The 25,464-nt window shown below is 59.1% G+C and overlaps 2 protein-coding genes across 2 annotated transcripts in view; one reads left to right on the top strand and one right to left on the bottom strand.

Annotated features, from left to right (window-relative positions):
- TWIST2 (twist family bHLH transcription factor 2) overlaps positions 1-16,101 on the bottom strand; it is a 31,559-nt gene extending 15,458 nt beyond the window's left edge. The window contains exon 1 of the mRNA XM_016203600.2: positions 15,564-16,101. Within this exon, the coding sequence (XP_016059086.2) occupies positions 15,598-16,080 (483 nt within the window). The 5' untranslated portion in view covers positions 16,081-16,101 and the 3' untranslated portion in view covers positions 15,564-15,597. The remainder of the gene's footprint in view (positions 1-15,563) is intronic.
- A 5,776-nt stretch (positions 16,102-21,877) lies between these two features.
- Positions 21,878-25,275, top strand: LOC107530034 (uncharacterized). The gene is made up of 3 exons (XM_087819958.1): positions 21,878-24,428; positions 24,496-24,640; positions 25,126-25,275. The coding sequence occupies exons 1-3, from the start codon at positions 24,253-24,255 to the stop codon at positions 25,273-25,275; spliced, it is 471 nt and encodes a 156-aa protein (XP_087676084.1). The 5' UTR covers positions 21,878-24,252.
- Positions 25,276-25,464: the final 189 nt, after the last annotated feature.

Here is a 25,464-nt window from a genome sequence, read left to right on the forward strand (position 1 = left end):
TTGGTCCTTAGGAAACTACCCCTGGCCGTTGGGCGTGGGCTGGGGTGGGGGTTGCTGTGGGCTCCGCCCAGCAGGGAGGACGCCCACGGACCACGGTCTGACCACCACACAAACCACTGGGAAAGTCCAGCCTTTCCTTGTAGAAGCCCCTGGCCCACACCCGTACATTTTCCCATCGTTTAAAAAAGAAAAGCATCAGATGACTGAACTGAGCCTCCTAAGACCAAGGGCGGGAGGCTGAAGCGGACCCCTGCGTGCACCGTAAAGGAAACCACCGCGGGAGCGTCGGACTGTCAGGCCAATGAGATCTCCATCCTCCGGACTCCGCAACACACAGGTTTCAGTGAAAGCGTCTGGGCGGCTGTGCTCCCCGAGCTGCTGGAGAAACGGTAGGTGCTAACCCTCTGGGTTACTGGCCTCACGACCTCCTGATTTGGGAAGATGGCCCCCACCCAGCACCGTCCCGCCTCGGCCCCAAGTCTCCCATCCGAGTCCCTTACTTCTCTGGGACACGGATGGCATCTCAGCTTGAGGAGAACACAAGCGAATCATTACTGTTCCCTAAAGAAACACGGATCGGCGCGTTTGGAACGAGTTTCCGGCAGTTTGAGCCTATGCCCATGGAGTCCCCATCCCCAGGAAGGGTTTGGGGACAGGGTGGCAACTAGGGGGACAAGCCCAGGCTCCCAGCTCAGACACAGTACCAGCTGCTCTAGAACCCCACGGAGTGTGGGCTGTGGGCCATGCGTCCAGGACCCCCACATGGTCCGTCTGCGGCATGGGAACCACTGGCCACCTGCCCGGCGACCTGCCCAGGTGCAGAAAGGGACAGGGCCTCTACTGGGCCCACTGGGCCCGCGTCCCTGCGAGGCCACCCTGCCCCAGGCACGTGCTACTTCCTAATTCATCTCCGAAGACAAAATTCACAGTCCTGAAGCCTTTTATTTGAATGACCTTGAAGACACATGTCTGTATCAGATTAATAAACATTTTACCCAATTCTTAGAAAAGAAAGAGCAGCCTCCTTCCCTCCACAGGACTGGCCAAAAAGCTACTATCTAGACACAGACAAACAGTTTCTGCAAGGGCCTTTGCTTTGAAACGTGAGCATCGCTTCAACCAGCAGGCGCTGGAGCCCCACACACTCAGGGCTGTGCACCCAGGGCCACCCCTCTGACCCGTCAGGCCCCCCAGGATGGCCTGGCCGGAGTCCTGGCCCCACAGCTCAGGCCACCGTCCAGCACGAATCCCATCACGGCAGCCAGAGCCCCAGCCCCCTTGGGATTAGGGTCAAAGGGGCACCCAAAATGGCCCTGGACTGGGCCAGCCTCCAAGTCTGAGGACCCAAAAGTTAGCCCTGGACGGTCAGAACTGACCCCTGGCAAGTTTCTCGAGAAACCCTCTGTAAGAGCAGCCCTCACGTCCCTCGAAATGCTCCCCGAGCTGTGTAAACAAGGCCACACTGCTCACGTTTTGAGTGAGCTTTGCACACACCCATGTCTTCGTGGAGGCTTCCCTGGCCTCCTCCTGCAGAAAAGGGCCTGAACTGTCAGGCGTGTGCATCCCCCACGCCCCACCACCGGGACGGTGTCCATCTCCGTCTCACCACACCGCCCCTCTATCCCCGGTCAGTCCCGGCAGGCGGGCCCGAGAGGCAGAGCGTCCAGCTGTGGCCACGCCGGGCCATCGACTGTGGTACTTCGTTACCCCCTGCACCTCCAAACCACCAGTGCCCTGCAGACACCGGGCTCCCCTGGAGCACAGGCGGGCGCTGGTCTCTCTTCAAGATCACGGGACCCTGGGGGCTGGGCGGAGGCACCACCATGGGGTCGGAGGGCGTGGGTGGGTCCCAGCCCAGCCACCAGCTGCCACCTGTACCAGGCCTGATGCATGACAAGCCCTTTGAGACCCACACCTGCCTCTAGAAAATGCCATGGAAAACCCCACCCGCCGCTGGGTTGTCTCGGGGATTTAATGACTATAAGACCCTGCACTGTGCCTGGCACGCAGGGGTCCCCCAATACTTGCCGAGCTGTTAGAACATATCATTCACTCATGTTGCCCCCGGGCTCCCCGGGGCAGGCGGCTCTGCCACCCCCTCTCTGCCCTGCACAGTTGGGAGGAGAGGAGGCTCCTCACAGCACTTTGCAGCCAGCCTGGCAGTGGGAGCAGTTCACCCGGCCACCCCAACCCTGCTCTCCCCTCAGCTCCCGCTGCGGGCCTGGCACAGCCCTTCCCCCTGCCACACACCTCACACTCCGGACCTTGCTGAGGGCCTCAAGAGGGGAACCCCCAAGGACCCCCTTCCTTCAAGAGCAGGAGCTCAGAGAAGGGAGGCTGCTTGTGGGGATGTACCTGACCAGTACCTCCTGGGGGCTGGCTTGCAGGATGTGGAGGTGCTCCTGTGCGCCCGTGAAGGCCAAGGCAGGTGGGCCTGGGGCAGGTGGACATCAGGACAGGTGGACACGGGAGTAGGTAGACCCAGAAAAAGGGTGGACCCTGGCCCAGTATCTCTGCAGAGCGGCCAAGGCCTGCACCCCCACTCCAACCTCTCAGCCCTGCTGTGCCTCGTGGGCACCAGCCTCTCAGCCCTGTCCCACCCGGTCCTGGTCCCGGCCGTCCGACCACCTGCACCCAGGCTGGCCCTCAGGAGCTGGAAGCTGCCTCCGCCCAGGAGTCCTGGCGTCCCATGAAAGCCTCCCGCTCTGTGTATTTGCAGCCAGAAGACAAAGCCGTGGCTCTGAGTCACTGTGCTCCCCCGGCTGAATCATGCGGGAGGCCCACGTGGGGACTAACCAGGCCTTAACCTCCTGTGGCCGGACGGAGCCTAAAGGCACAGCTCCCTGCCCCGCGGGCGATGCTGCCCCAGGGCTGCGGCTGGGGGCGGGGAAGGCAGAGGGGGAGGGTGGGGCGCAGGGCTTCCCTCCCAGGAACCTCAGCCGCTTCCCGGTGGTGATGGGCTCTGAAAAGGACTGGCCGTCTGGCTAGCACAGTCCCCGAATGTGCCAGAAGGACCCAGCGAGTGCGGCCAGGGGATGAGGGAAGACAGGCCCGGTGCAAATTATACGCCCGAGAATTTGAAAAAAGTGAGACTCAGCCTGGGCTCTGCCTGGGGACACAGGCTGGTGGTCCCAGGGAGGTGCAGGTGTGATTCAGACGTTATAGGAGGGGCCCAGGTTCTGGAGAACCCGACCAGCTGAGTTCGGGGGTCAAGCCGGGCATGCGAGGCCAGCCGGCGAGGGCGAGTCCCTCGGCAGCCGGGGGGCTCGGCTCGGTGAGACACTCTGGGGGAACACATCAGATCACCCCGACACGCAAGGCGTGTATGTAAACAAGGGCAGGGTCTTCACTGGGGGCCCGGAAGACACGCTGTACTTTGTAAGCCACGTTCCTGTAGGATGTCAGTGGAAACCAAAGTCCTTCCATGGAAGGGAGGCTCCCGAGGGCATTTCTTCCGGGGGCGGGGCGGGGGGCGAAGGGCACTCAGGGCTTTACTGGGAGGGACAGGGGTGGGTGGGGTGGGGGGTAGGAGGGAGGCATGTGCCCCCGTCTGCATTTTTTAAAAGCTCTGGTTTGTTTTCTAAATGGCGAATGTCATACGTGGCATTTGCAGAAAATCTGGAAAGGAAAGAAAGGCAACGAGACCAGCAGGACGGAAGGGAAGGCCCGTCACTGACGCTTCGGCTTGAGCGGCGATTTTCAGCCGGCGGCAGGCGGGGAGCGGCCAGAGCGTCTACAACGCACGACGCCCGGGCATTGAGTCAGAGGCCCTGACCCCTTGTCCCTTAGACTGTCCAATAAAAAGGGACAACGGCCAACACGGCCGCCGCTGGCGTGAATGAATCTCAGTTACACCTTTTTTCTTTTCTGTCAGGTCGGCAAAATATATGTATTTTTAGTTGCGCTGCAGGTTTCAGTGATTGGTTTAAGGGCCGTGGTCTAGAGGCTCCCCTCCCGCCCCCGAGGCAGACACCCCGTGTGAGCGCTGGCTCCGAGTCGCCCACCCGGGACCGCGGGACCTGCCCCAAGCACGGCCCTTCCACTCACGTTATTAAATACTGTTCATGACACAGGCTTGCTGACTGCGTCGTGTTCGGGCACCTGGATAACCACGATTCCTTCCAGCAGCTTCCCAGGACATTCGGGAGGTTTCAGGGGTATTCCCCACAATTCACGCAGGACAGGCCTCCACCATGGCGCCGCTCGCTCCGGGGGCTCCTGTGTTTAAACTGCCCTCGGCCACCAGAATCGCTCTAGAAAGACCACAGTGTATCCGGGGAGAGGCCCCGCACCTCCCGCAACACCCGGCTGATCTTTACACTTTGTACAATTTAATAAAAAATAATATCGTCCTGTGTTAGCTTCAGTTTCTCGGTGGTTGTTGAAGCTCAGTACTTTTTACATATTTATTGGCCAACCGAATGTCTTCTTCTGTAAGTTCCTATCTCCCCTTACTGTCTACTGTGGACTCGCCTTTTCCCCGTGAGTTTGGAGGGCTCTCTGCTGGTGAGAGCCTGGCCCACTGTGAACTCAGGCCGTGAGGACGTCCTTCCCGGGTCACGCAGAATCCCGGTTATCGGGCTTTTTTGGTACTTGGAAGTTTAAAAGGGTAGTGCAGCCGGAAGGACCCTTCTCCGACCTGCGCCTGCTGTTCCGTGGAGGCCGGCTCTGGGGCCCGGGGGCTGCGAGATGACAGGAGTAAATGTCACAGTCCCTCGAATGTTCATCAGAGCCTGGGGTGCTCTGGGTCCCGGCCCCTGGGAGCCCCACACTGTAGGTGGATCCCTGCCAGGCGGGGCCGTGGGACCTCGATGAGGCAAAACCAAGGCGTCCCGATATCCACCAGGAAACCTGGTTTCCCACGGGCTCTGGCGGCGGGTGTTTTACGGGAGACGCTGAGTGTGTGACGATGGTGACACCCACGCACAACCAGCCTCAGGGACCCTAAGGGGATGGGGGCAGGCGGGTCTGAGTGTTGGCTGTGTGGCTGCGGGGGGTTGGCGGGCCCGAGATAGACAAGGCGTGTCTGGCCTGGGGGTGGCCCAGGCTCTGGTCAGGCAGGGGAGCGGCGCCTCCAGGCTCCGTCCCCCTCAGGAGCCCCTCTCTTGGCCCTTGGGAGCCTGTCCCCCGCCTCCCCCCCGGTGGGTCTTTGCCGGGACCAGAGGACCAGGAGGAGTGTGGACTGGAGGTGGCCTTGGCCAGGCCCCCGGTCAACCTCTGCGGGGTCTGTTCTGCGGCCTCCTGGCCCTTCTGTGTGGATTCCTCGGGCCCAGCTCGCTCCCTGGGTCACCGCGAGGGTCCCGGTGCTGACGGCTGGACGCCAGGGAGGCCATGGGGCTTGGGAGAGAAGGAGCCAAGTCACGGCGACGGAAACAGCGGGGAGGCACTGTCCTGCCCATCCCTCGTGGTGGGTCCCAGGACGCAGGCGGCTCGGGAAGCGGGGGGGACACAGGGGGCTCGGGAAGCGGGGGGGACACAGGGTGCTCGGGAAGCGGGGGGGCGGTGAGGGGAGGAGAGAAAAATCGCAAAGGAGAGAAACCCCGCAACGGGCCCTGAATGGCTTTGCCTCACCCGCTGCCCCTCACACCTCTGCGCACACTCGGGGCACTTTGCCGCGTTCCCAGCCCCTGGAGGAGCAGGGCTGGAGAGACAGGGGGGCTTGCTGAGCGGTGGCCGGGAGCCAGAGCCCCACTTTCCCGGAACCACCCCGGGTGGCGGCGTCCGCCCTTCGAGGGTCTGCACCCGGGAACCAGCCTGAACCCGCCTGGCCCTGGGGAGCCACTGCTGGGCGGGATGGGTCACAAAGCTCCCGGGCCACCCCCAGCACAGATGCGGAAACGCAGGACCCCCGGCCCCCAAAGCGTGAGGGCTCAGCCCCAGGAGAGGCCTCCAGAGGCACCGGGACCTGCCCCTAAACCGGGGGGAGCAGAGGAAGCAGCGCTGCCCGAGGCCTCTGGGGAACTGGGTTTGGTTTTTTTCTCAGGTTTTTGTTGTTGTTTCTTTAGTTTATTGAAAGTTTTACAGATGTTGGGAACTTGTTTTTAACGAACGCATCGGGAAATGGATTTCGAAAGGAAATGCTTTTACTCAGGCGCAAAGCGACCGAACGAGTCATCTGATAAGCGTGAATCATGTGGACACTCTGGGCAGCGTCTCGGAAAGTGGAGGAAAGTTGAAGGCTTAGGGTACCTCCCACGGTCACCAGAGAGGCCCACGGGCTGAGTCAGAGGGGTTTTTTACGTTTTTTCGGTGCTAAAATACCCATAATATAAAATTTATCATTTTAGCCATTTTAAAGTACACAAGTCGGTGGAATTAAGTCTCACTGCTGTGCAAACATCACCCCCACCTAGTTCCAGAGCCTCTTGTGCCCCAAACAGACACCCGGCGTCGGTTAATCCATCGCGTGTCTCCCACCCCCCACCCGGGCGACCACGAGTTCGCTTTGCCCGCTCTGGGTCCCTCATCCGCACGGGATCACGCAGGTTCGTCTTGGTGGCCGACTCCCTCCACTGAGCGCAGTGACCTCAGGGTCCCTCCAGGCAGCATCGGGCCTGCACGTCGCCGGTTCCTGGCTGAGTGACCGTCGCTGTCTCCCCTCGGGCCGCTGTGAATAACACCCGAGGGTCCTGGTGCAGGGGCCGCGCTTTCAGTTCCGAGGGGCAGACCCCGGGAGGGTGTGGCTGGGCCTCTGGGCCCAGGATTTCCCCGACTGGAGGCCCGTCACCCTCGCTTCAGAGATCTGAGGGGAAACCAAGGCCAGGGCGGCTGTGACTTGCCTGAGGCCGCGCAGACTCTGAGCGGGAAGAGCCTCCACCCCAGGGCGCACCTCAGTCCTGCTCCGGACTCGGGACACGCTGGCCACCAGACGGCGGGTTCTGCCCGAGAGTAACTGGGGACTCGGGGCCGCTCTCTCCCGCGAACACAGCAGCCTCGGTTTCCGTCTAATTAAAATTCCCCAGATAGACGAATGCCCCGTCGTGATGCTAATTGCTAGGGAAAGACTGGCACGTGGTCTGCTGGGCAAACGCCGCCTTCAGTAAGTTGCGACATCCACTGTGGGCAGTCACAGCGGCCGCCCGCGGTCAGGACACACTCGGGGCCCATGAAAGAGCCGCGGTGGACAGCGGGGCAGCTGAGGGCCGGGGGCCCCGGGAGCCCGGCCGCCGCTAGCGTCCAACTGTGCTCCGCGCTCTCTCTCTCCTTTCTGGTTAGAAAAAGTGAAATTATGAAATTAGCATGAAACGAGAGTTGCTGTAACTTTAAAAAAAATTAAAAGTACGACAGGCGGATTGTCAGGGAGCTGGGCCCACAGACTCCCCACAAGGAGACGCTTCCCAGGGGCAAGTCTGCCACCTGAGGACACCGCGTCCTGTCCCTGCTCAGGCAGGAGGATGCTCCGCGGGACGGGCCGCCTGGTCCCCGGGTCCCCTCTGCAGGCCCGTTCCCCGCAGGCCACGGGGTGGGCGGGTGGTCTCCTGGAAGCCGGCTGCCTTCAGAGGAGCCAAGGCCTTGAAGGAGGAATGTGGCGCAGGGTGACGCCTTCAGCTACGACACCCAGGAGAGGAAATAAACGCTGAGTTATCACTTCCTCCCGTTAACCTCGGCCAGCGCTGAGCCGGCTGGGCTCGGGCTCAGACATCCGCGGCGTGGCCTGCGGGGCGCGGGTGAGCGGCTGCAGGGTTGTCCGCTCGGGGCCCCAGGATGGCGAGGGCGGTGCAGCCGGCGGGGCCTCCCCTCTCACGCCCCCGCCCGGCCATCGGACGGTCCCTCCGCGTCACCCGGGGGAACTGCGCAGCCCAGGCCCGCTGCGCGCCCTTGTCCCACAGACCCCACCACCCGGCCACCTGCTCTGCGGGGCCTCCCCCTTCTCTGGCACCTGCAGCACCTGCTGCCCCCCAGTCAGGGGCACCTCTGGGGCGTCTCTGGTACTCCCCACAGGGCAACGCTGATGTCTGGGAGCAAATGAGAGGCAGAGGCCCTGGGGGTCCCCGTTGGGTCTCCGGGCCCCGGTGACCGCCACCCAGGCATTTGTGGCCGTGCCGAGGTCGCCAGTTGGAATTGTCACAAAGGGTCATTTTTGTGGGAAGGCAGGCAGGGCGCTCGCCCTGATAAGCCTCGGTCTCCCAGGCTTCTGATTGACCCCAGGGAGAGGCGGTCACCCCGTTACAAGCAGTAGGTGGTGGGACAGGCCGCCCACAAGCCGGGGGCCCCTCAACTGCCCCACTCCTGGTGAAATTCTCCCCACGCCCCCTTTCCTGTCCAGATCCCCATTTTCTCTTTTACTTGGTCTATTCCTGAGAAAAATCACCTTTTTCATATTATAAATTGTAAACGATGGGTTAACGATTAGAGCCGCTGGAGTCACACGAGGAGATTACGTTGCCTGACAGCGGAATTACAGGAAACTGTTCACTTTTGGGAGGTAATGAACACACATGGATATAGGATGACAGCGACAGCCGAAAGGAGCAGGTAAATAAATACATCGCTGTCCACGCCCTTAGCTTATTGTTTAATTAAAAGAAAATCTCTATCCTCAAAGAAGTCTAAGAGACAGTTTTGTTACTGGCAATAATGTAACATCCGGCAAAATAGCCTTAAGCTAATTTTGCCCTGAAGAGACCTCACTGGGTGACCCTCTGTTACGTGATCACACCACAGGGGCCTGGACACCCCTGAGCCCCCACCCGAGCTACGTGCAGGTGGGTGATCCGAGCAGATGCTTTTGCTCAGAGAAATCAGCACAAACGAGGCTCCGGGTCTCCCAGGGCACAGTCACCCACTGGGCACTTCTGTTCCAGCATCAACGGGACGATTTTCTTAGAAAATAGCAACTAGGGAGCCGAGTCACCAAGTGCACTGGTGGGGGCACATCCATTCCTGAGCTGCCCCCCCAAATCCCGGAACTCTCCCCAGGAACCCTGGGCTCGGAGAATCCTGCCGGCCTGTCTCCTCCCCCGGCCGTGGTGCTGGGACCCGATGCTGGGCTCTGGGTCCGGCCTTCATTACTTATCACGGCGCAGAACCCCGCGGCCTCCGGCGGTGAGTCCCCCGCCGGGCGGGTGCAGGGGGAGGGGCTGGGGGAGCAACGATCTCCAGGCAGCCCAGGCACACGGGGGGGGGTCCGACCCCTCTCTCTGAGGCTCCCCCTCTGCGAGGATATCAGGGGAGAGGGGGGCAGGTGCCGGGCGCATCCCCAAACATCGCGGGGAACCAGTGTGGACACAGCGCACGGTTGGAACGCTGTCAATTCGGGAACCTGAGTCTCCAATGAAGATGCTGTTCATCAGCCCAGCCAGTTCCATGAACAGAGACACGATGTTCAGTTTGAGAAAGAAAAAAAACACACCCCCCCCCCCGCAGCCCCCGTTCCTCTCCGACGGGCAGCGATTTAGGCATTTACAAGGGCTTTGCTGTGTGTTACCGCGGCAGGCTCACCGGGAGGGGGTTCAAACCCACACGTGCGTCTGGAAGTGACCCGGTGCGTACACAGACCTTGCTAATTCTGCAAGGCCAGCCTGCCTGGCTCCGGCTGCTCCCGGGTACAGCGAGGGCAGGCCGGACGAGGTGACAGGCACCTCCGCACCCCCAGGTCCAGACAGTCACGCCGAGCCCGTGGCTCCTCCCTTCTGAGCCTCCCGCACCCCCGCAAACCAAAGCCACTCACAGCATCGAGCTTCACAGAGGGAGACAGCCACGGGGCGTTCGTGCCTGGGTCTCGCGACTGGAAGAGCCGGCCGCCGGCCTGCACCAGGACTCACGGAGCGTTCGAGCGGAACACAAAGAACTGGCGGCGAGCAGCCCAGTCGCCGCAAACCCGGCCTGTGTTTTCTTTCAGGGAGTGCGCTGCTTTTACAAGCCGCCTCTCCGGAGCCCCCGCTGCCTCTGGGGCCGGGAGAAATCTCTGGAACCTCTTAAGAAGAGGGGTGCACTCCTGGAGAACTGACAGAAAGGCTGGTGTGGTGTTTTATCCACGGAGCACAGAAAAACAGCATCAACAATACGAGTCCGGGCATCTGCTGTCCACGGGGAAGCCCAGTAAAGGCCCCCAGGCCTCCCCTGCAAGCCAAAGGCCAGCACCCGCTGTCCTGTCCTGTCCTGTCCTGTCGGAGCCGCTCTGGCTGCGAACACACCACAAACCTCAGCCAGCCCTGCGGTTGGGGGTCTGATGTTCAGTCGCCATCAAAGGGTTAATAAAAGTCAAAGCTTTTGCCCAAATCTTTCCCGTCAGTCGCACAGCAGATCTGCATAGCCAGGAAAACAAATGCAAGCTCGCCACCGAATTAAACAGCGAGAAACACGCATCCAGTGCCAGGCGGCACCGCTGAATTCACAACCCCCCCAAAGAGGCTGCTCGCTACTTTTTTAAAGGCTGAATGTGAGCTAAGGAGGAAGAATATTTTCCAGAACTGGATTTGAAAACTGAAAGTTCTCTGGGTTCGACCCTGCCCTTCGTTTAATTGATGGAGGAATCCTGACCTGCGGGAGGAGGGACGTGCCCGATGTTAAGGGCACTGCCCCCAGGATTGGAGAAGTTAAACTGCAGTTCCACAGGCGACGTCCTGAGAGGCTGGTTAATTCACTCGTTCCCTGGTGGACTCACGGAGGAGACGGCCAGCGGCCCGGGCCGACGGCCTGCGCCCAGGTCCCCCTCATGTCCTTCCTTTCGCATGATCACAGTAGCAAGGGAACCTCAACGGCCGCGTTGCGGGTAAAATGATACAGGTATTCAAAGCATGTGAAATACTGTTTTGATTCAAAATGACTCTGTTTTCAACTAACCACTAAAAATGTCCCTCCTGTCAGAAGAAGGTTACATGCCGGCTTTGCCAGTTTCTGACCCAGGTCTCCTTTCACCGGGACAATCGTGAGTGACCGCTGAGGACACTCGCACTGGGCCTGGGTGAGCACCAGCCCGAAAGTCACCCTGTCTCTCAAGCACGTGCCTGTGTCTCAGTCCAACACTAGCCTGAAATTAGACACATTTAATGTAACTAAATTGCACTCGAAGGTTTATTATTGAACCAAATACAAAGTATGTTCCCAGGACAACAAACACTAATTTAAAATAACCTCGACTGAATTGCGGATTTGATATTTTTCTCTCTCTCTCGCCCCCCAACCCCCCTGCTCCCACTAACTGTGTATGGCTCTAAAAATGACACCTTTAGGGTGTCATTCACCTCTCAGTGAATGATTTTTATAAATCTTTGTCTTTAGAAGAGCGTGTCTGTGTGTGTGTGACGTAAGTCAATACACACTCAGTTAAAAGCTGATGTGCCCATTTCAGGTAAATATTTCCTAAAATTCCTTTGAAAAACTATTTTCTTTTTTAGTACAGGAATAAATGTTTTGATTGGTATTCCCTCAGGTTTCTGGAATTCTGCTCTTTCAGAATTACAGAAAACCACCTCGAATGAACTGTCTATTGGAAACACGCTGAGATGCCTCGTGTCCTGAAAAGGAGCCCAGCAACACAAAGGACAGCAGGAAAACACGGGTTTTCCTCACAGCGCATTTCTGGTTTATTGCTCTGAGACAAGGCATAGTAATTCCTTCTATAATTTGCGCGTTTGTGTATCGGGGGAAAAATTAATCCTTGCGGAATAACTCTTCTTAACGTTTGATTTTTGAGGTACCAGTAGATGCACGCGGAGTTGCAAGAAATAATGCAGGGAGACCTGCTCTCCTCGTCGCTCAGTCCCCCAAGCGCAACGCCTCGCCCCCTGCCCAGCGTCGCGGCTGGGAGACCCACACGGCGCCGTCTCCAGGCCGATCCCACTCTCCCCAGTTTTGCACGCACCGGGCGCATGTGCATATGTGTGCATATGTGTGCACGCGCGTGTGCGGGCGTGAGCTCCCTCCCTTACAGCCCATCCCACGCAGGGTCCCAGGCGGCCGCGTGGAGCGCCTCGCCACGCAGCTCCTGTCTCCAGCGGCGCGGGATCGCACGCGCCCGTGTCGGCCTCCCTGAGCCTCTCCTGCTCCTTGCAGCTTTCTGCGCCCCGGCTACGGTCACACACGCTTCTCGTCTCGGGGTTTTATTGCCCCGTCCGTGAGCTCTCTGCGGGTGGAGAGCTCTGTCTTTGGTCTGCCTTCTGCAGAACATTTATCCTTCCCCATGAAAAGACACAAATATAAACAGACATTCCAGGGCGCATTCACGGGGTTTTAAAGAGACCAGTGAGAATAGATGAATATACACACGCAGCTTAAAAACTGTCATAAAACCCCAACCTCTAAAATTGGCTTATTAAAATATTTGTTTTTTTAAACCCAGCTTTAAACTGGAGCTATGAGTTATGGTGCTCGGCTCACGGAGTTTACTTTATGAGCGTCTTGCAGGCACAAGGAATCCGGCGTCGGGGCCGTCTGTCCACAATACAGGGAGGCGGGATGATGGAAACTCAGTATTTTCAGGCTCAAGACTTGTCTGAAAATATGCAGTTTTCAGTAAATCTCGACACAATGCTGTATCTCAAAGGACCCCAAACAGCCACTCTCCAAGTCCCAGGCCTCTGGCCCGACCCTGCCCGAGGGACCAGCAGACTTTCTGCTGCTGTTCAAGGGAACAACAGCCACACACAGAGGCCAGCTCCCTGCGTCGGACCTTACCGATGGGTGTTTCATAAGAAAACACGGCCTGTAATTCAGGTGGCTCGGTCTTTCATTCACTTCTGACCAATCAAAAGCTCTACTGAAACTCTGCGCCTCCGTGCTCCACGGGGATTCACGTTCCGTGGAGACCCGCTAGCGTTCCGATCACCGCAGCTCACAAACGCCTCCAAGGGCTGACTTTTCAGGAGGGAGGAAAAGGCTGCTGACACACACTGGATGCTGAGAGGGCCGTACTCTGTCCCCCTGGGTAACTACAAGCTCTCAGAGAAAACTCGTTTTTGGAGTACAGGAACCCACTGAAGATCCGCGCAGACCTTGCAGAAGTTACAGAAGATGTTTTCTTTAAAGCGGGAGAAACGGGGGGGTCAACGTCCACTAAGTAGGCGTCACCTCCCCCTCCCTCCACGCCAGGTGCCTCTGACCCTGCTCCTGAGGCTCAGGCCTTTAATGAAAAGACTGGAAACTCCCGAGAGTTTTCCATTCGATGAACCCAGCTGACTATCCAAAGACACCAGATTTATTGTCTATCTGTGTGTTAAAGACCAGGCCAAAGGAGAAAGTCAGGATAAATATCAGCACCAGCCATGCGACTTTCTGTGTCTCTCTTTATACCAAGGGACACTTGAGACTTTTTATCGTTGCTGCTGTTCAGGCACACACAGCTTTTTTAAAAATACATGTGAAAACATCTCACATCAGACGTTAAAATCACATACCATTTCCTGAAAGCTCTAGAAATTCTTTGGTGATACATGTAGCTAACGTTTCTTTAAAATGTTACAAATAAACAACAAATGACATTTAGCAACATTTTCAGGAAATCAAACCAATGCTGACTGTTTATACTGGTAGAGACGAAGGGGTTAAAAGCAAATAGGATACAAGGTGTTTGCCTAATGTGGCCGGGAGGTAAACACAAGGTGCCCACAGGCCACCCCTCCGTCAAGAACATCCCATCTGCCCCCTAAACTACTGCGAGGGTCTGTCAACTGGAAGGAACTTGATTATTGCAACTAGTCAATTAGATTCAGTTTCATAAAAAACAAAATAAATGGGCCCCCTATAGATCCTCTCCAACTCAATGTGTTATCTGTTACATTTTAAGGATTTTCCCAAACTGTTAACACTTATCATTTACTTATTACAAGGACTGTCTTTTGTTTTTATATAATCTTTCACTGTCACCTATGTCTGATTCTCTGGGTTTTAGGAATGTGGTTACTTTGTAATGAATTTTGAAGGACTGTACTAAATCCTGCATTGAGGTGTATCTCCGGGTACTTGTTTTCAATAATTTTCTGGAGGAAAATCTTAACGATAATTCTGTTGGCATTTTCCTTAAACAAAGCTATGTGTGTATATTTTTAAAAGATGACATTCTTCATCTGTTTGTTCTTATTTCAGATGTGCTGTAAACTATGGGCAGTCTCAAGGGTAAATGGGATTGACTAATGGAAGCTCATAATTTAGGCAGCAAAACCCAGAATTAATGTATTACCCTACCGCAGCATTTCAGCGCTCGGCCAATCCCGACCCTCTTTCCTGGAGAAATATGCGATGGAGACACTTTCCATCTGCTTTTGACAAAGATAGGAGACGATTCCCATAAGTTATTCTCTGCTGAAATTCCTTGTTGAAGACCCATAAACTAATCATTATTTTGGAGGGCGATCCCATCAGGAGACTTCTCAGTGGCACAGAAATAAAAATTTAAAAATAAAGCAAAATCCACCTGTGCTAGATCAGCTTTTCGTGGGCACAACAAAAACACTTGCAGACATTATAGAACCACATAAAAAAAAAAAAAAAAGAAACAGATCTGCCTGGGAGAGTGGGCGGCTGCTCGCCCCTGAGTAATCTAAATTCCTTCTGGGCTAAGTGGAGACTTTTATAAGAAAACATTGCAAGGTGAGCAAGAAACTAAACATACTGAGTAGGAAGGATTTTTTTACACACACACACACACTCACCCCAGTAAATCTTGCGCCCTCCCAGTGCCCGCGGGAGCCGCAGCCCCGGAGACCCCGGGAAAGGACGGCGCCTGGGCGGCCGGAGCTCCTCCGACGGGGCTTCCAGGTGCCCGGTGGAAAGACGCGCCGCGGCCGCCCTGGATGCTCTTCCAGGGGAACCCGAACTCCCAAGGCCCTCAGCAGCCGCGTCCCCTTCGCCTGCCCCAGCGGGACCGACCAGCACTGGACCCCACTTGCCCCAAACCTGTTTCCCAGCCTGGACCCTTGGCGCTTCCCGCGGGCGGGTGCCGGGCGCGGGCGGAGCCCCCTCCCCGACGGTCCCGGTTCGAGGCTGGGACCAGGGGCTCCGGGCTCCGAGGTCCGGTCCACCTGTCTGCGGCAGCCGGGCTCCCGCCGTGGGTCCGCCCGGCCTCCGCGCTGCCATCTGAAGCATCAGCCTCGGCCAGTCCCCTGCGCCCCCGGCTCCCAGGCTGCACTAGCTCTGGAGCCGCCAGCCCTGGGCAGTGTCCCCCGCCCTCTCCAGGCAAACCTGGGAGCCCCCGGTGCGCACCCCGGCACTCACCAGACGGGACCGCCTGCGAGAGCGGGGTGTTCGCTCCGGGGAAGAGCGCGCAGCCACAACCCGGCGCGACCCGGCCGCGCAGCCTCCAGGCCGGCCACCACTGCGAGGCACTCAAAGGGCAGCTGGTTCCCATCTCTCTGCCCCTGGTCGCCCCAGGCAGCTCTTCTGGTGCTCACTCCCCCAGAAATCACCCCCAGAGCCCACAGGACACCGAGAATGGAAAACGCAACCGCTGCCAGTCCGCCCTTACCCGACTGACACCCTGCATGGAAGCCTGTGAAAGGCCCCCGGGGTGCCCCTGGGACGCGGGACCTTCCCGACCGACCTCCATCTGTTGCACCCCAAAACGCCCCTCGCCCCCCCCCCCCCCCCAGCGGCGGACGCCCGTCGCGCGCGCGCGCAGCACCTACCCTGGAGCGCCGGTCGGCCGCGGGTGGCACGGCGCTAGTGGGACGCAGACATGGACCACGCGCCCTCCATGCGCCACACGGAGAAGGCGTAGCTGAGGCGCTCGTGGGCCACGTAGCTGCAGCTGGTCATCTTATTGTCCATCTCGTCGCTCTGCAGGACCTGGTAGAGGAAGTCTATGTACCTGGCCGCCAGCTTCAGCGTCTGGATCTTGCTGAGCTTGTCCGAGGGCAGCGTGGGGATGATCTTGCGCAGCGCGGCGAAGGCCTCGTTGAGCGACTGCGTGCGCTGGCGCTCGCGCACGTTGGCCAGGATGCGCTGGCTCTGCAGCTCCTCGAAGGACTGCGCGCTCGGGCTGCCCTTCTTGCCGCGCTTGCCGGGCGTGGGGCTGCCGTCCTCGCTCGACTTCTTGCTGTAGCGCCGCTTCCGGCCGAAGCGCTTGGGCTGCCGCTCCAGCTCCTCCTCGCTGGTGCCCAGGCTGTCCACGGGGGACACGGGCGAGCTGGAGCCCTCCTCCATGGCGCCCGCCCGGCCGGGCGCGCGTGGGGCTGGGGGCGCCGGGCGCCGAGCGCGCCGCCGGCCGAGCCCGCGCTCCCCGGGCGGCCGGAGGGGCCGGAGGGGCTCCGGTTTCAAGGCGGCTCGTGCGAAGCCGAGGTCTCCGGGAGAGGAAGTTATTCTAACTTTTTGGAAACTCTAGCCGGGCTGGGTTGCTAAATAGTTGTCAGGAGCGAGGGCGGCGCGCTGATTGGCCGCCGGGGCCGGGGGCCGGGCGAGTTCTGGGGCCCCCGCCCCCCGGCGCCGCGCTTTCAGTTTTGCCTCCCCCTGCGGCCCTGACCGCGCCGGGCACCCCGCAGGCCCGGCCTTGGCGCTGCCCGCGCCTCCGCCGGGCCCGGCCGCCCTCCCGCTGCCCCGCGCCCCGGGCTCAGGGGCCCGGCTTTGTCTGCTCCTTAACAGGGGGATTGGGCCCCGCCGGGCTGCGGGGTCCCCCCCGGAGCACGAGGGGCACCCGAGGCGAGTCTCACCCTCGATGCGCTCCCTGGAGGTGAGGACAGCGCGGGGAGCCTCCGGGGGTACCGGGGCCGGTGTGCGCCTTGCCCGCCCCGGGCGGGCGGCGAGACCGCGCGGGGACCCGCCAGCTCGGCCTGGGGGTGGTCCCAGCGCGGGCGGGGAGGCTGGCGCCCGGGCCGTGGGCAGGGACACTCGGGTGCCCTTGGAGACACTGCGCCCCGCGCGCGCACCTGAGGGCCCCCGGAGTCGCCCACGGCTCTGCCCAGGCCGTGGGGGAGGGGGAGCGGTTCTCCCCTGGTCTTGCTGGGCAGCCCGGCTCCGGCCCCTCCGCAGACCCTCCTCCTAAGCGCCTTAGGACGCGGGCGCCACGGCGAGCCCCGGGGGGAAGCGCGGTGCCCGCCCGCCTCGCCCGCCCGAGTGTCCCCGGGATGCAGGGCACGGCCGAGGGCGCCCCGGGCAGGGAGACGCGGGGCGGCGGGAGCTCGGCCCGGCCTCAGCCTCGGCCTCGGCGGGCGCACCGTGGACCCGGCCCCGCGCCATCTGGACGCCGCGCGCGGGCCGTTTGAAGTGGTTCAGGGGGGCGAGGGGGGCCTCTTTGTTCGCCAGGCCGCTCTGGCTCGGGGCCTGGAGGTGGTTTACGGCTGCGATGCCTTTGAACCTATTCCCAGGTGACCCCGGCTCAATTAGGCCCGGGCCGAGCGGGGCTGTCAGGCGGGCGGAGATCAAGGGCGGGCCGGGCCCTTTTATTGGAGTCGGGCTGCGCCTCGGCCCGCGGGCGGGACTCCCCGCGAGAAACGCCGGGGCGGCCCGCAGACCCCGCAGCCCCGCACACCCCGCAGACCCCGCAGCCCCGCACACCCCGCAGCCCCGCAGACCCCGCAGCCCCGCACACCCCGCAGACCCCGCAGCCCCGCACACCCCGCACACCCCGCACACCCCGCACACCCCGCACACCCCGCAGCCCCGCAGACCCCGCAGCCCCGCACACCCCGCACACCCCGCAGCCCCGCACACCCCGCACACCCCGCACACCCCGCACACCCCGCAGACCCGCACACCCCGCAGACCCGCAGACCCCGCACACCCCGCAGACCCGCACACCCCGCACACCCCGCACACCCCGCAGACCCGCACACCCCGCAGACCCGCACACCCCGCAGACCCGCACACCCCGCGCGGTTGGCGAGAAGAGCCGGCCGCACGCAGACGCGGCTGCGGAACAGAGCTAATGGTTCCTCGGCTCTTCCCTTCCCCACCCGGGCTCCGCAATCCTGTGACCTAAGGGCCCTCGGGGGTCGCTGGCCCCGCCCCACCCGCCTGACCGCCCCGTCCCGCTCTGGGAAGGCCGCGGTTCATCCACAGAACAGAAAGCTTTTGGATATCCTTTTCTTTAAAATTCTAAAATAAAAATTTCAGAACAAAAACAAAGCGGGATGAGCCTGCTCCCCTGCGGTGCTGTCCCCCAGGGGCCGGGGCGCCCTTCCCCGGCTTTGTGCGCCCGATGGGCCTGCGCCCTCCTCCCCTCTCACTGCCCCTCCTGCTCCGGGCCCACAGCAGCGCTGCCCCCCGCGTGCCCCTAGGTTGGGGATCCTGGGACCCAGACCCTCCTTGCTGGCCCAGCTTCAATGAGCCCAGTGACACCCCTTCCCCACAACCGGACGCATTTCAGGGGAGAGGAGCCTCTGTCCAGTCCCTGCGTCTGTCTCTCCTGCTGGTGACGGGAAGGCAGGTCTCCCAGCAGGTCATCTGCCTCAATGACAGCAGTCACACCAGCACCCAGCACGGCGGCCGGCACTTCCGAAGGGCCGGCACCCAACGGCCAGGGCCCACGCCACGTGGAGGCCGACTCTCCTCTAAAAGCCTCTGCAAGGCGGCTCAGGGCGGCGAATGACAGGCCTTCCTTACGGCGGCTCTGCCACTGCTCATAGGATGCTACCGGCCGGCCTGCCCGCGTCGGGCGGGCGGGTGCCCACTCCCCTTCCCCTCCTTGCTCTACTGCTCCCTCCTGAATCACAGGGGACAGAAGGCTCAAAACGACCTTCCTCAGACGCTGGCAGCCCTGGTCAGCAAGATGCACTCCGGTGGTGTGGAAGGGAGGAGGGGCCCCGCGCTCCTTGTTAAGTCCCACGGCGGGGCCGTGTGGTCCCCCTGGCAGCACAGTGTCTGGTCACTGATCTGGAGGAAGGGCACGGACATGTTTTCCGAGTGCAGCACAGCGGGCATGGCATGGCTGGGGAGCCGGAGGCAGCTCCTGGACTCGGGGTACCCTGGACCCCTGTTCCCCTGAGGCTCGGTCTGCAGTGCAGCTTGGAAGTCCATCCCCAAAGCTCCGCCCCACACAGTGGGTGCCCCGTGTGAAGGCCCCCCTGGAACTCTCTGCCACCTGGATGGCCGCGTGGCCGACTTCCTCACTCCCTCAAGTCTGTCTCGATGCTCCGGCCACGGGCGGGTCGCACTGCGTTCAGCAAGGCGGATTTGCTGACTCCCCGCCTGGTGTCACCCTTGTGCCCGTGGTCACCTCGCGGCTCCAGCCTCAGGTGGCCTCAGTCACAGGCCATGTGGTCAGAAGGCTGTCGGCCGGGGAGCCTCGGCGTTCGTCCACGTGGCTCCTCCAGCGGGCTAGCTGGTGCTGCTTCTCTCTGTGGTTTCGACTCCGACCGCGGGACAAAGAACGCGAGCTGTACTCACAGCTGTCAAACTGTCGCTTGTGTCCTATTTGCTAATGTCTGGGGGGCTGACATGAGTCCCACAGCCGAGCGTTTAATGCCAAGAGCTTGGAATTAAAGAACTGACTGGCAGCTCGTGTGTGTGTGCGTGTGTGCGTGTGTGCATGTGTGTGTGCATGTGTGTGCATGTGTGTGCATGTGCGTGTGTGCGTGTTGGTGAAGGGGCTGTTGTCACCCATAGACTTGCTCTAAGATGACCAGCCAGGGGCGGTGACACCTGGGAGGTCGGCCCGGTCGTTACATTCACCCTCTTAGTGGCTGGTCCCTCTCCCCAGGGTGGCCCTTCCATGTCCTGTTCTGGGACATCGGCCTGGGTCCTGGGGTCCTGGGCGCCAAGGGAGGGAAGAGGCCTGGGCAGAGCTCTTGCCATCCCCAATGTGATTCTCACACACCAAGCCCCCAAGGGTCTTGCAGGACCCGGGAGGGAGTTCAGTTTCTTTCTGGAGGCTTTGGGGGGGGGGGGGGAGGAGGGTTCCGAGAGGCCTGACGGGCAGCTTTTCAGTGAGAAGTTTGGAGATGACAGCCCAATGGGAGACGGGCTCCAAAGCCCGCCGGCCGAAAAAGGAGACGCGGGCCCGGAACCGGGAACCCGGGGGCCCGGGGTCAGGGAGCCAGGGGTGAGGGGTTGGCCTCGCTGGGGGTCGGCGCAGGGACTGTGCGGAGGGGGTGACGGGATTTCAGAGCGAGAGTCGGTGGCATTTGGCTTCTCTCGTGTGGCCGGGAAGGCCCGCAGTTAGGTTTGGGATTAACGAGGGAGGTCGCATCACCCACCGCTCCTCGCGCGCAGTTGTTTCCGCTTTTAGACGTGCTGGTTGGGAACCAGGAGGCGTGCGATTTAAATGCTTTTCCGTGTAAGAAAAAACACGACCCAGGCGCGGCACCAGGCTGTGCTAGGAGCAGAAACAGGCCCGGGTGGCGAGGAGTCGGGGCTCTGTTACGTCGCTGATGGGAGGCGACCTCACCCCTTCCTCTGCGCAGGACTCAGTTTCCCCCCGTGAAATAACCGGTCGGGGTGAACGATCCTTACGATTCCCTTCACATGACGACGTCTGGGTTCTGTTTGCAGAACTGAAGTCCCTGTTGGGGGACTGAGGCGTCATGTCACACGTCGATGGTTTTTAGAAAGGGGGGGGTCCTACCAAGACCTGAGGAGTGAGACCCTGTTTAATCTGTTAAATAAAGCGCGGGGAGCCTTTGGGGACCGCACGTGCCCCGACCCCTCATAAAGCCCCTGCCCGGTCACGGCCTGGTCGTAAACTTGCCTGAGAAGGTCACGTGGATTTATTGTCCCCAGTCCTTTACAATGAGAATTATGGTCTCTCTTCTGCATGGCGCTTTTGAGTTTTAGCAGATCTTAAATTAAACCTATACACGGCATGTTTTAAGCTGTTCTTCAGAAAACTCTAAATTCCTGAGCTGAAATTTTGACTTAGAGTGTCCTGCGCACTGATTTAAATAAACATCCAGGTTTAACCCAAGATGTTTGCAGAAATAAACTTGGAATTAAACTTGTGTGTTGAAACTCGGGTTATGTCTTGAGTATAAAAACGCATCAGTGGGGTCCTCTGGGGGGACCTCTGGGTGTGTGGCAAGCTTCCCCTTTCACGGGGTCACGGGGTGGTGGGGAGCGGGCTGTGGAGCCCCCCGGAGTGACCGAGTGACGGGAGAGAGAGGGCGGAGGTCCCGGTTTGGGGAAGAAAATGCCTGGGGCCTGTGTGAAGGTGGGGATATGGGCTGAGCTGTAACTTCTCTGGGCTACACATTTTTTAAAAAGGTTTTTAATTATTTGACTCCATTTTTCTACTTTATGTCTATCTCCTACCAGGGAAGATGAAATAATAACAACCCAGGAGTCCCCTCCCCCCAGTTCCCCTCCTCACGGGTGAGAATGGAGGTGCTGGGGTCCTCCTGGGAGGCCCCTGGGCTCCTCCCCCGGAGCCTGTCTTCCCTCCTCCGGCCCTGGAGGCTCCCTCCCTGCTTTTCAGAAGGGCCCTCACTCTGCGGAGACGCTGTCTCAACTCTGAATAAAGTGAAACTAGCTTTATTTTACTTTTTGATGATGCCCCACCCCCAGGATGAAACTGCCACCTTATTTCCCTGGCCCCCGGAATATCCCGTGTGCGACATGAGCTCTGTCTTCAGGGTGCTCCGAGGCCATCGGTGCCCACACCCTCGGTCCGTGTCGAAGTCCAAGGCGACTGCCCTGGGACCAAGCAGCTCGTCTCACTCCCTCATCTCCGGGCTGCGGAGAGGTTTGCCATTTAAAAGGGAGAAAATGTTTGCACTAATTTTTAATTTTTTAAAGTTACTTGTGAAAGAAATCTGGAATATTGTGTTTTCTTCTAGGAAAATTTCACGAGTAATATTTCGGCATATAATCAACAGCAATGCAAGTAGTGGGAACCTTCAAATGACCCGATTTATGCTCCAATTTAAGGGAAACGGTCAACTCGATGAAGAGGGCGGGGGGGGGCGCTGGTACATCAAGTAGGAGACAAAGGAAGGAAAACCAGCCTGTGAGCCCACGCCCCTGAGGCGGTGGGAAATCGCCCGCCCCCCAACCTCCTGCTCGTCCCTCTGTCCCCCTTGAGACACTGGACCATGTTAATCAACCACTTTTTAAAGGTCCGATATGCACCCAGTTGAGGACTGAAATTAGATTCTTTATGACCAATGTGCGCTCCCTCCACAATCGGGAGCATGCCCATCACTCCAGAAGCTTCCCAGTGTCCTCTGCCGGCGGCCACCTCCCCTCCCAGCTGCCAGCACCCACCGACGCAATGCCTGTCCCTGTTGTGCCTTCTCCAGAAGGTCATACATAAGAGTCGCATGGAACACAGCCATTTGTCTGGCTTTTTATGTGGAGACTAATGTGGTTGAGCTCCACCCTCTTTGTCGCATCTATAGTTCGTCCCCGTTATTGCTGAGTATCTGTGGTATAGAGACACTGCCATTCGCTTACCCGCGCAGCAGATGATGGACACTGGGGTTGTGTCCAGTTTGGGCCGATTGTGAATAAAGCTGTTCCCAGGTCATTGCTCAGACAGGCTCTCTTCTCTCTCAGGTGAGAACCCAAGAGAGAAATCACTGAGTCCTGCACTTGCTTAACTTCAGAAGGAGCTGCGGAGCTAGTTTCCAACATGCCTGGACCATTTCACAGTCCCACCAGCCGTGTATAAAAATGCAGCTGCAGACAGCTATGATTTAAAAAACACACACACACACACAAAAAACAAAGTAGCAAGTGTTAGCAAGAATGTGGAGAAACGTGAACGCTCACGGGTGGTGGGAAAGTGAAATGGTTAGCGAATGGCCCCATCACCCAGCAATTCTGCTCCTAGGAATGTGCCCAAAAAAACTGAACACAGGTGTTCAAGCAGAAACGTTCACGGTGGCGTTATTCACAGAGGCCAAAGTACGGAAACAGCCCAGATGTCCATCAGTGGGTGCTGGAGAAACAAGAGAGGCCGAGTCATCCGGTGGAATATTATTCACTTATGAACAGGAGTGAGGTACAGATACGCGCCACAGCAGGGGTGGATCTTGAAGACACATAAAACAAAACAAGGCAGAAAAAGGCCACGTATCGTATGGTTCCATTTATATGAAACATCCAGAACAGGCCAACCCACAGAGACAGAAAGCAGGCAAAAAGCCAGGGGTTGAGAGAAGGGGTCTGTGAATCACGTTGTTTGCTTTCTGTACTTTACGATGCTTTGACATCTTGGGGTCCTGTAGACCCAGCGAGGGGTTGCCCCTCCCAGAGTTAGCTCATTCCTGGAGATGGCCAACAAGTTGCCTGAGTCAACGCCTTTATGTTCAAACTAACCAGTCCTGATTCCACACAGCCACCCAGCTCCTACCATCGGACTCCTGCAGGCTGGCACTCATTTGCCTGCCCTAAGTCACCCGGGGGCCAGGTGCCAACAAGTGGGGACCATCTTACCAGCCTCCAGGTCCCTCCCTGGCCCTGGCTCATGCTGGGGCCTCCCAGGGCCCAGAGAAACCTGAGCCTAGAGAGCAGGACACTCAGCCAGGGTCTGCATGAGAGCAGCAGCTGGCCCGCACATCTGTGGATTTATCCCGAGTCTGTACTGTTCACGGTCAAGTGCATCGATGCTAAGGGCACCTCGTGTGGGGCTCTGCACAGACCCAGGGAGCGCCAGACGCCTCCACTTCTTTCCAGATGAACAGAGAGGAGTGCCCAGTGCTGGCCACTCACTGGTCCTTTGGCTCCTCTCTTCTCTACATCCCACCATTTCTTATCTTTTCCAATCATGGAAACATTTCCCACCTTGTAAATTTTCCCTTGACTTTTCCTTCTCTTATTCCGGGGCGTGCATTTCCCCTCCTGTTCCCCGTGGGGAAGGCAGCATTGGGGGGCCAGCCCCCTGAGTTGGAGCACGAGCTCCCACAACCTTTGATCTTCCCGCCGACACATGGCCCATTAATCACACTTGCAGATGCTCATGGTCTCGCGCTGACATCATGAGGCTGGTCTGAGGCACACGTGTGGCAGGGAACACACGCCACCGTGGGGCTGATTTAGGCGAGGAGGACTCGGTGGGGAACCACTGGCGCCGCGAATCACGGGCCGGAGATCTTCACATCACAGGCGAATGCTCCCCTCCAGCTTCGGCGGGTCTCAGCCCAGTGGCTCCTGCCCGTGGTAACGAGGACGCCTCCTCCTTCCCACGGGCAGGGGGTTTTCACGACTCTCTTATTGTTAAGACTTTACTTTTCTAGAGCAGTTTAGGTTCGCAGCAAATCTGAGAGGAGGTGCCGAGATCCCCCAGTACCCGCTGCCTGCATGCCCCCACTGTCTCCCCACTAGCAGCATCTCCCAACAAGATGCTGCATTTGGTATCACTGATGAAACGCCGACACATCATAGTCGCCCAGAGCCTACAGTGGACACAAGGTTCGCTCCTGGTGTACATGCTGTGGGTCTGGACCAATGCACGGCGACACGTGTCCATCCGTCTCGTGTCACGCGGAGCAGGCTCACTGCCCTGAGAACCTGAGCTCCGCGGCTCATCCCTCCCCTCGGACACCTAGAGACCACTGGTTTCCTGTCGTCTCCACAGTTGTGCGTTTTCCAGAATGTCGTAAGTTACAAAGTTACAGTCACACGTATGTAGCCTTTTCAGATTGGCTTCTCTCACTGAGCAACAGTGCTTGATAACTTGTTTCTTTTTAGTGCTGAGGAACGTCCCATTGTCCGGATGGCCCACCGTTTGCTTATCCGTCACCTACTGAAGGACCTCCCGGGGACGCCCAGTGGTGGCGACTATGAATACATCCGAGTGCGGGTTTTCGTGTGGACCCGTTTCCGACTCCTCCAGGTAAAGGCCCAGGAGTTTGTCGGCTGGACCGCACGGTAAGAGTGGGGGTCGCACACCTTTTATTCCAACCCCTTGTCTGTTGCATTAGCGAGGGCCTCTGCTTTCTTGAATCTGAAATGTTAAACTCGCCATAAAAGAGAAAGGTTGGTGTTCGGGCCTCAGTTTGTCCTCAGTCCACCGTGACAGATGGACATGGCGTGGGGATCTGGGGCTGGTGACTCAACCTTTCGCAGGCTCGGCTTTTCCTTTTTGCAAATTAGGACGGTAACGGTAGGCACCCTGATAAGCGGCAGTGATGATTAAGGAAACTGAGGTGAAGAGTGAAGCCCAAGGTCGTGTCGGGTTTGCTCTCGTTTCACCCTCACGTCTACTGTCTCAAGTTTTCTAGGCTGTTCCTTTAATGACCCTGTTGCGTTTCCACGAGTAATCCCCGGGCAGGCCTCTGACTAACACAGAACCTGCTTCTCTTGATTCCCCCCCCGCAGGAGCCCGCCATCCGCCACTCGGAACGCTCCTCCGGGGGAGCCGAACGGTGGCCCCCGAGACGTCCAGGCCCCGACATCAGCTCCTGCGAAGGGACCTTCCAGGGCAAGGGGAACCGTACAGAGACGATAAAGTTGCGGGGTTTGCAATGAGGAAAGGACCTTGGATTTTCTGGGTGGGTCCAGTGTGCTCACAGGCTCCTTCTCACAGGGAGGCAGGACAGCCTGAGTCAGACAGATGGAAATGGGACAACAGAAGCCGAGGTCAGCTGATGCGCTGTGGCCACGAGCCAAGGAATGCTGGCGGCCTCTGGAAGCCGGGAAATCAAGGAAACGGATTCT

This window comes from Miniopterus natalensis, chromosome 8, assembly GCF_054644295.1.
Source record: "Miniopterus natalensis isolate mMinNat1 chromosome 8, mMinNat1.hap1, whole genome shotgun sequence".
Classification (NCBI taxonomy): Eukaryota; Metazoa; Chordata; class Mammalia; order Chiroptera; family Miniopteridae; genus Miniopterus; species Miniopterus natalensis.

What these genes read in the sequence shown, in the direction of transcription:
- LOC107530034 (XM_087819958.1), top strand. Translation starts at nt 24,253, where the DNA reads ATGCACGGCGACACGTGTCCATCCGTCTCGTGTCACGCGGAGCAGGCT. An exon ending in TTACAAAGTTACAGTCACAC is followed by an intron (nt 24,429 to 24,495) that starts GTATGTAGCCTT and finishes GTTTCTTTTTAG; the next exon opens with TGCTGAGGAACGTCCCATTG. An exon ending in CCCGTTTCCGACTCCTCCAG is followed by an intron (nt 24,641 to 25,125) that starts GTAAAGGCCCAG and finishes CCCCCCCCGCAG; the next exon opens with GAGCCCGCCATCCGCCACTC.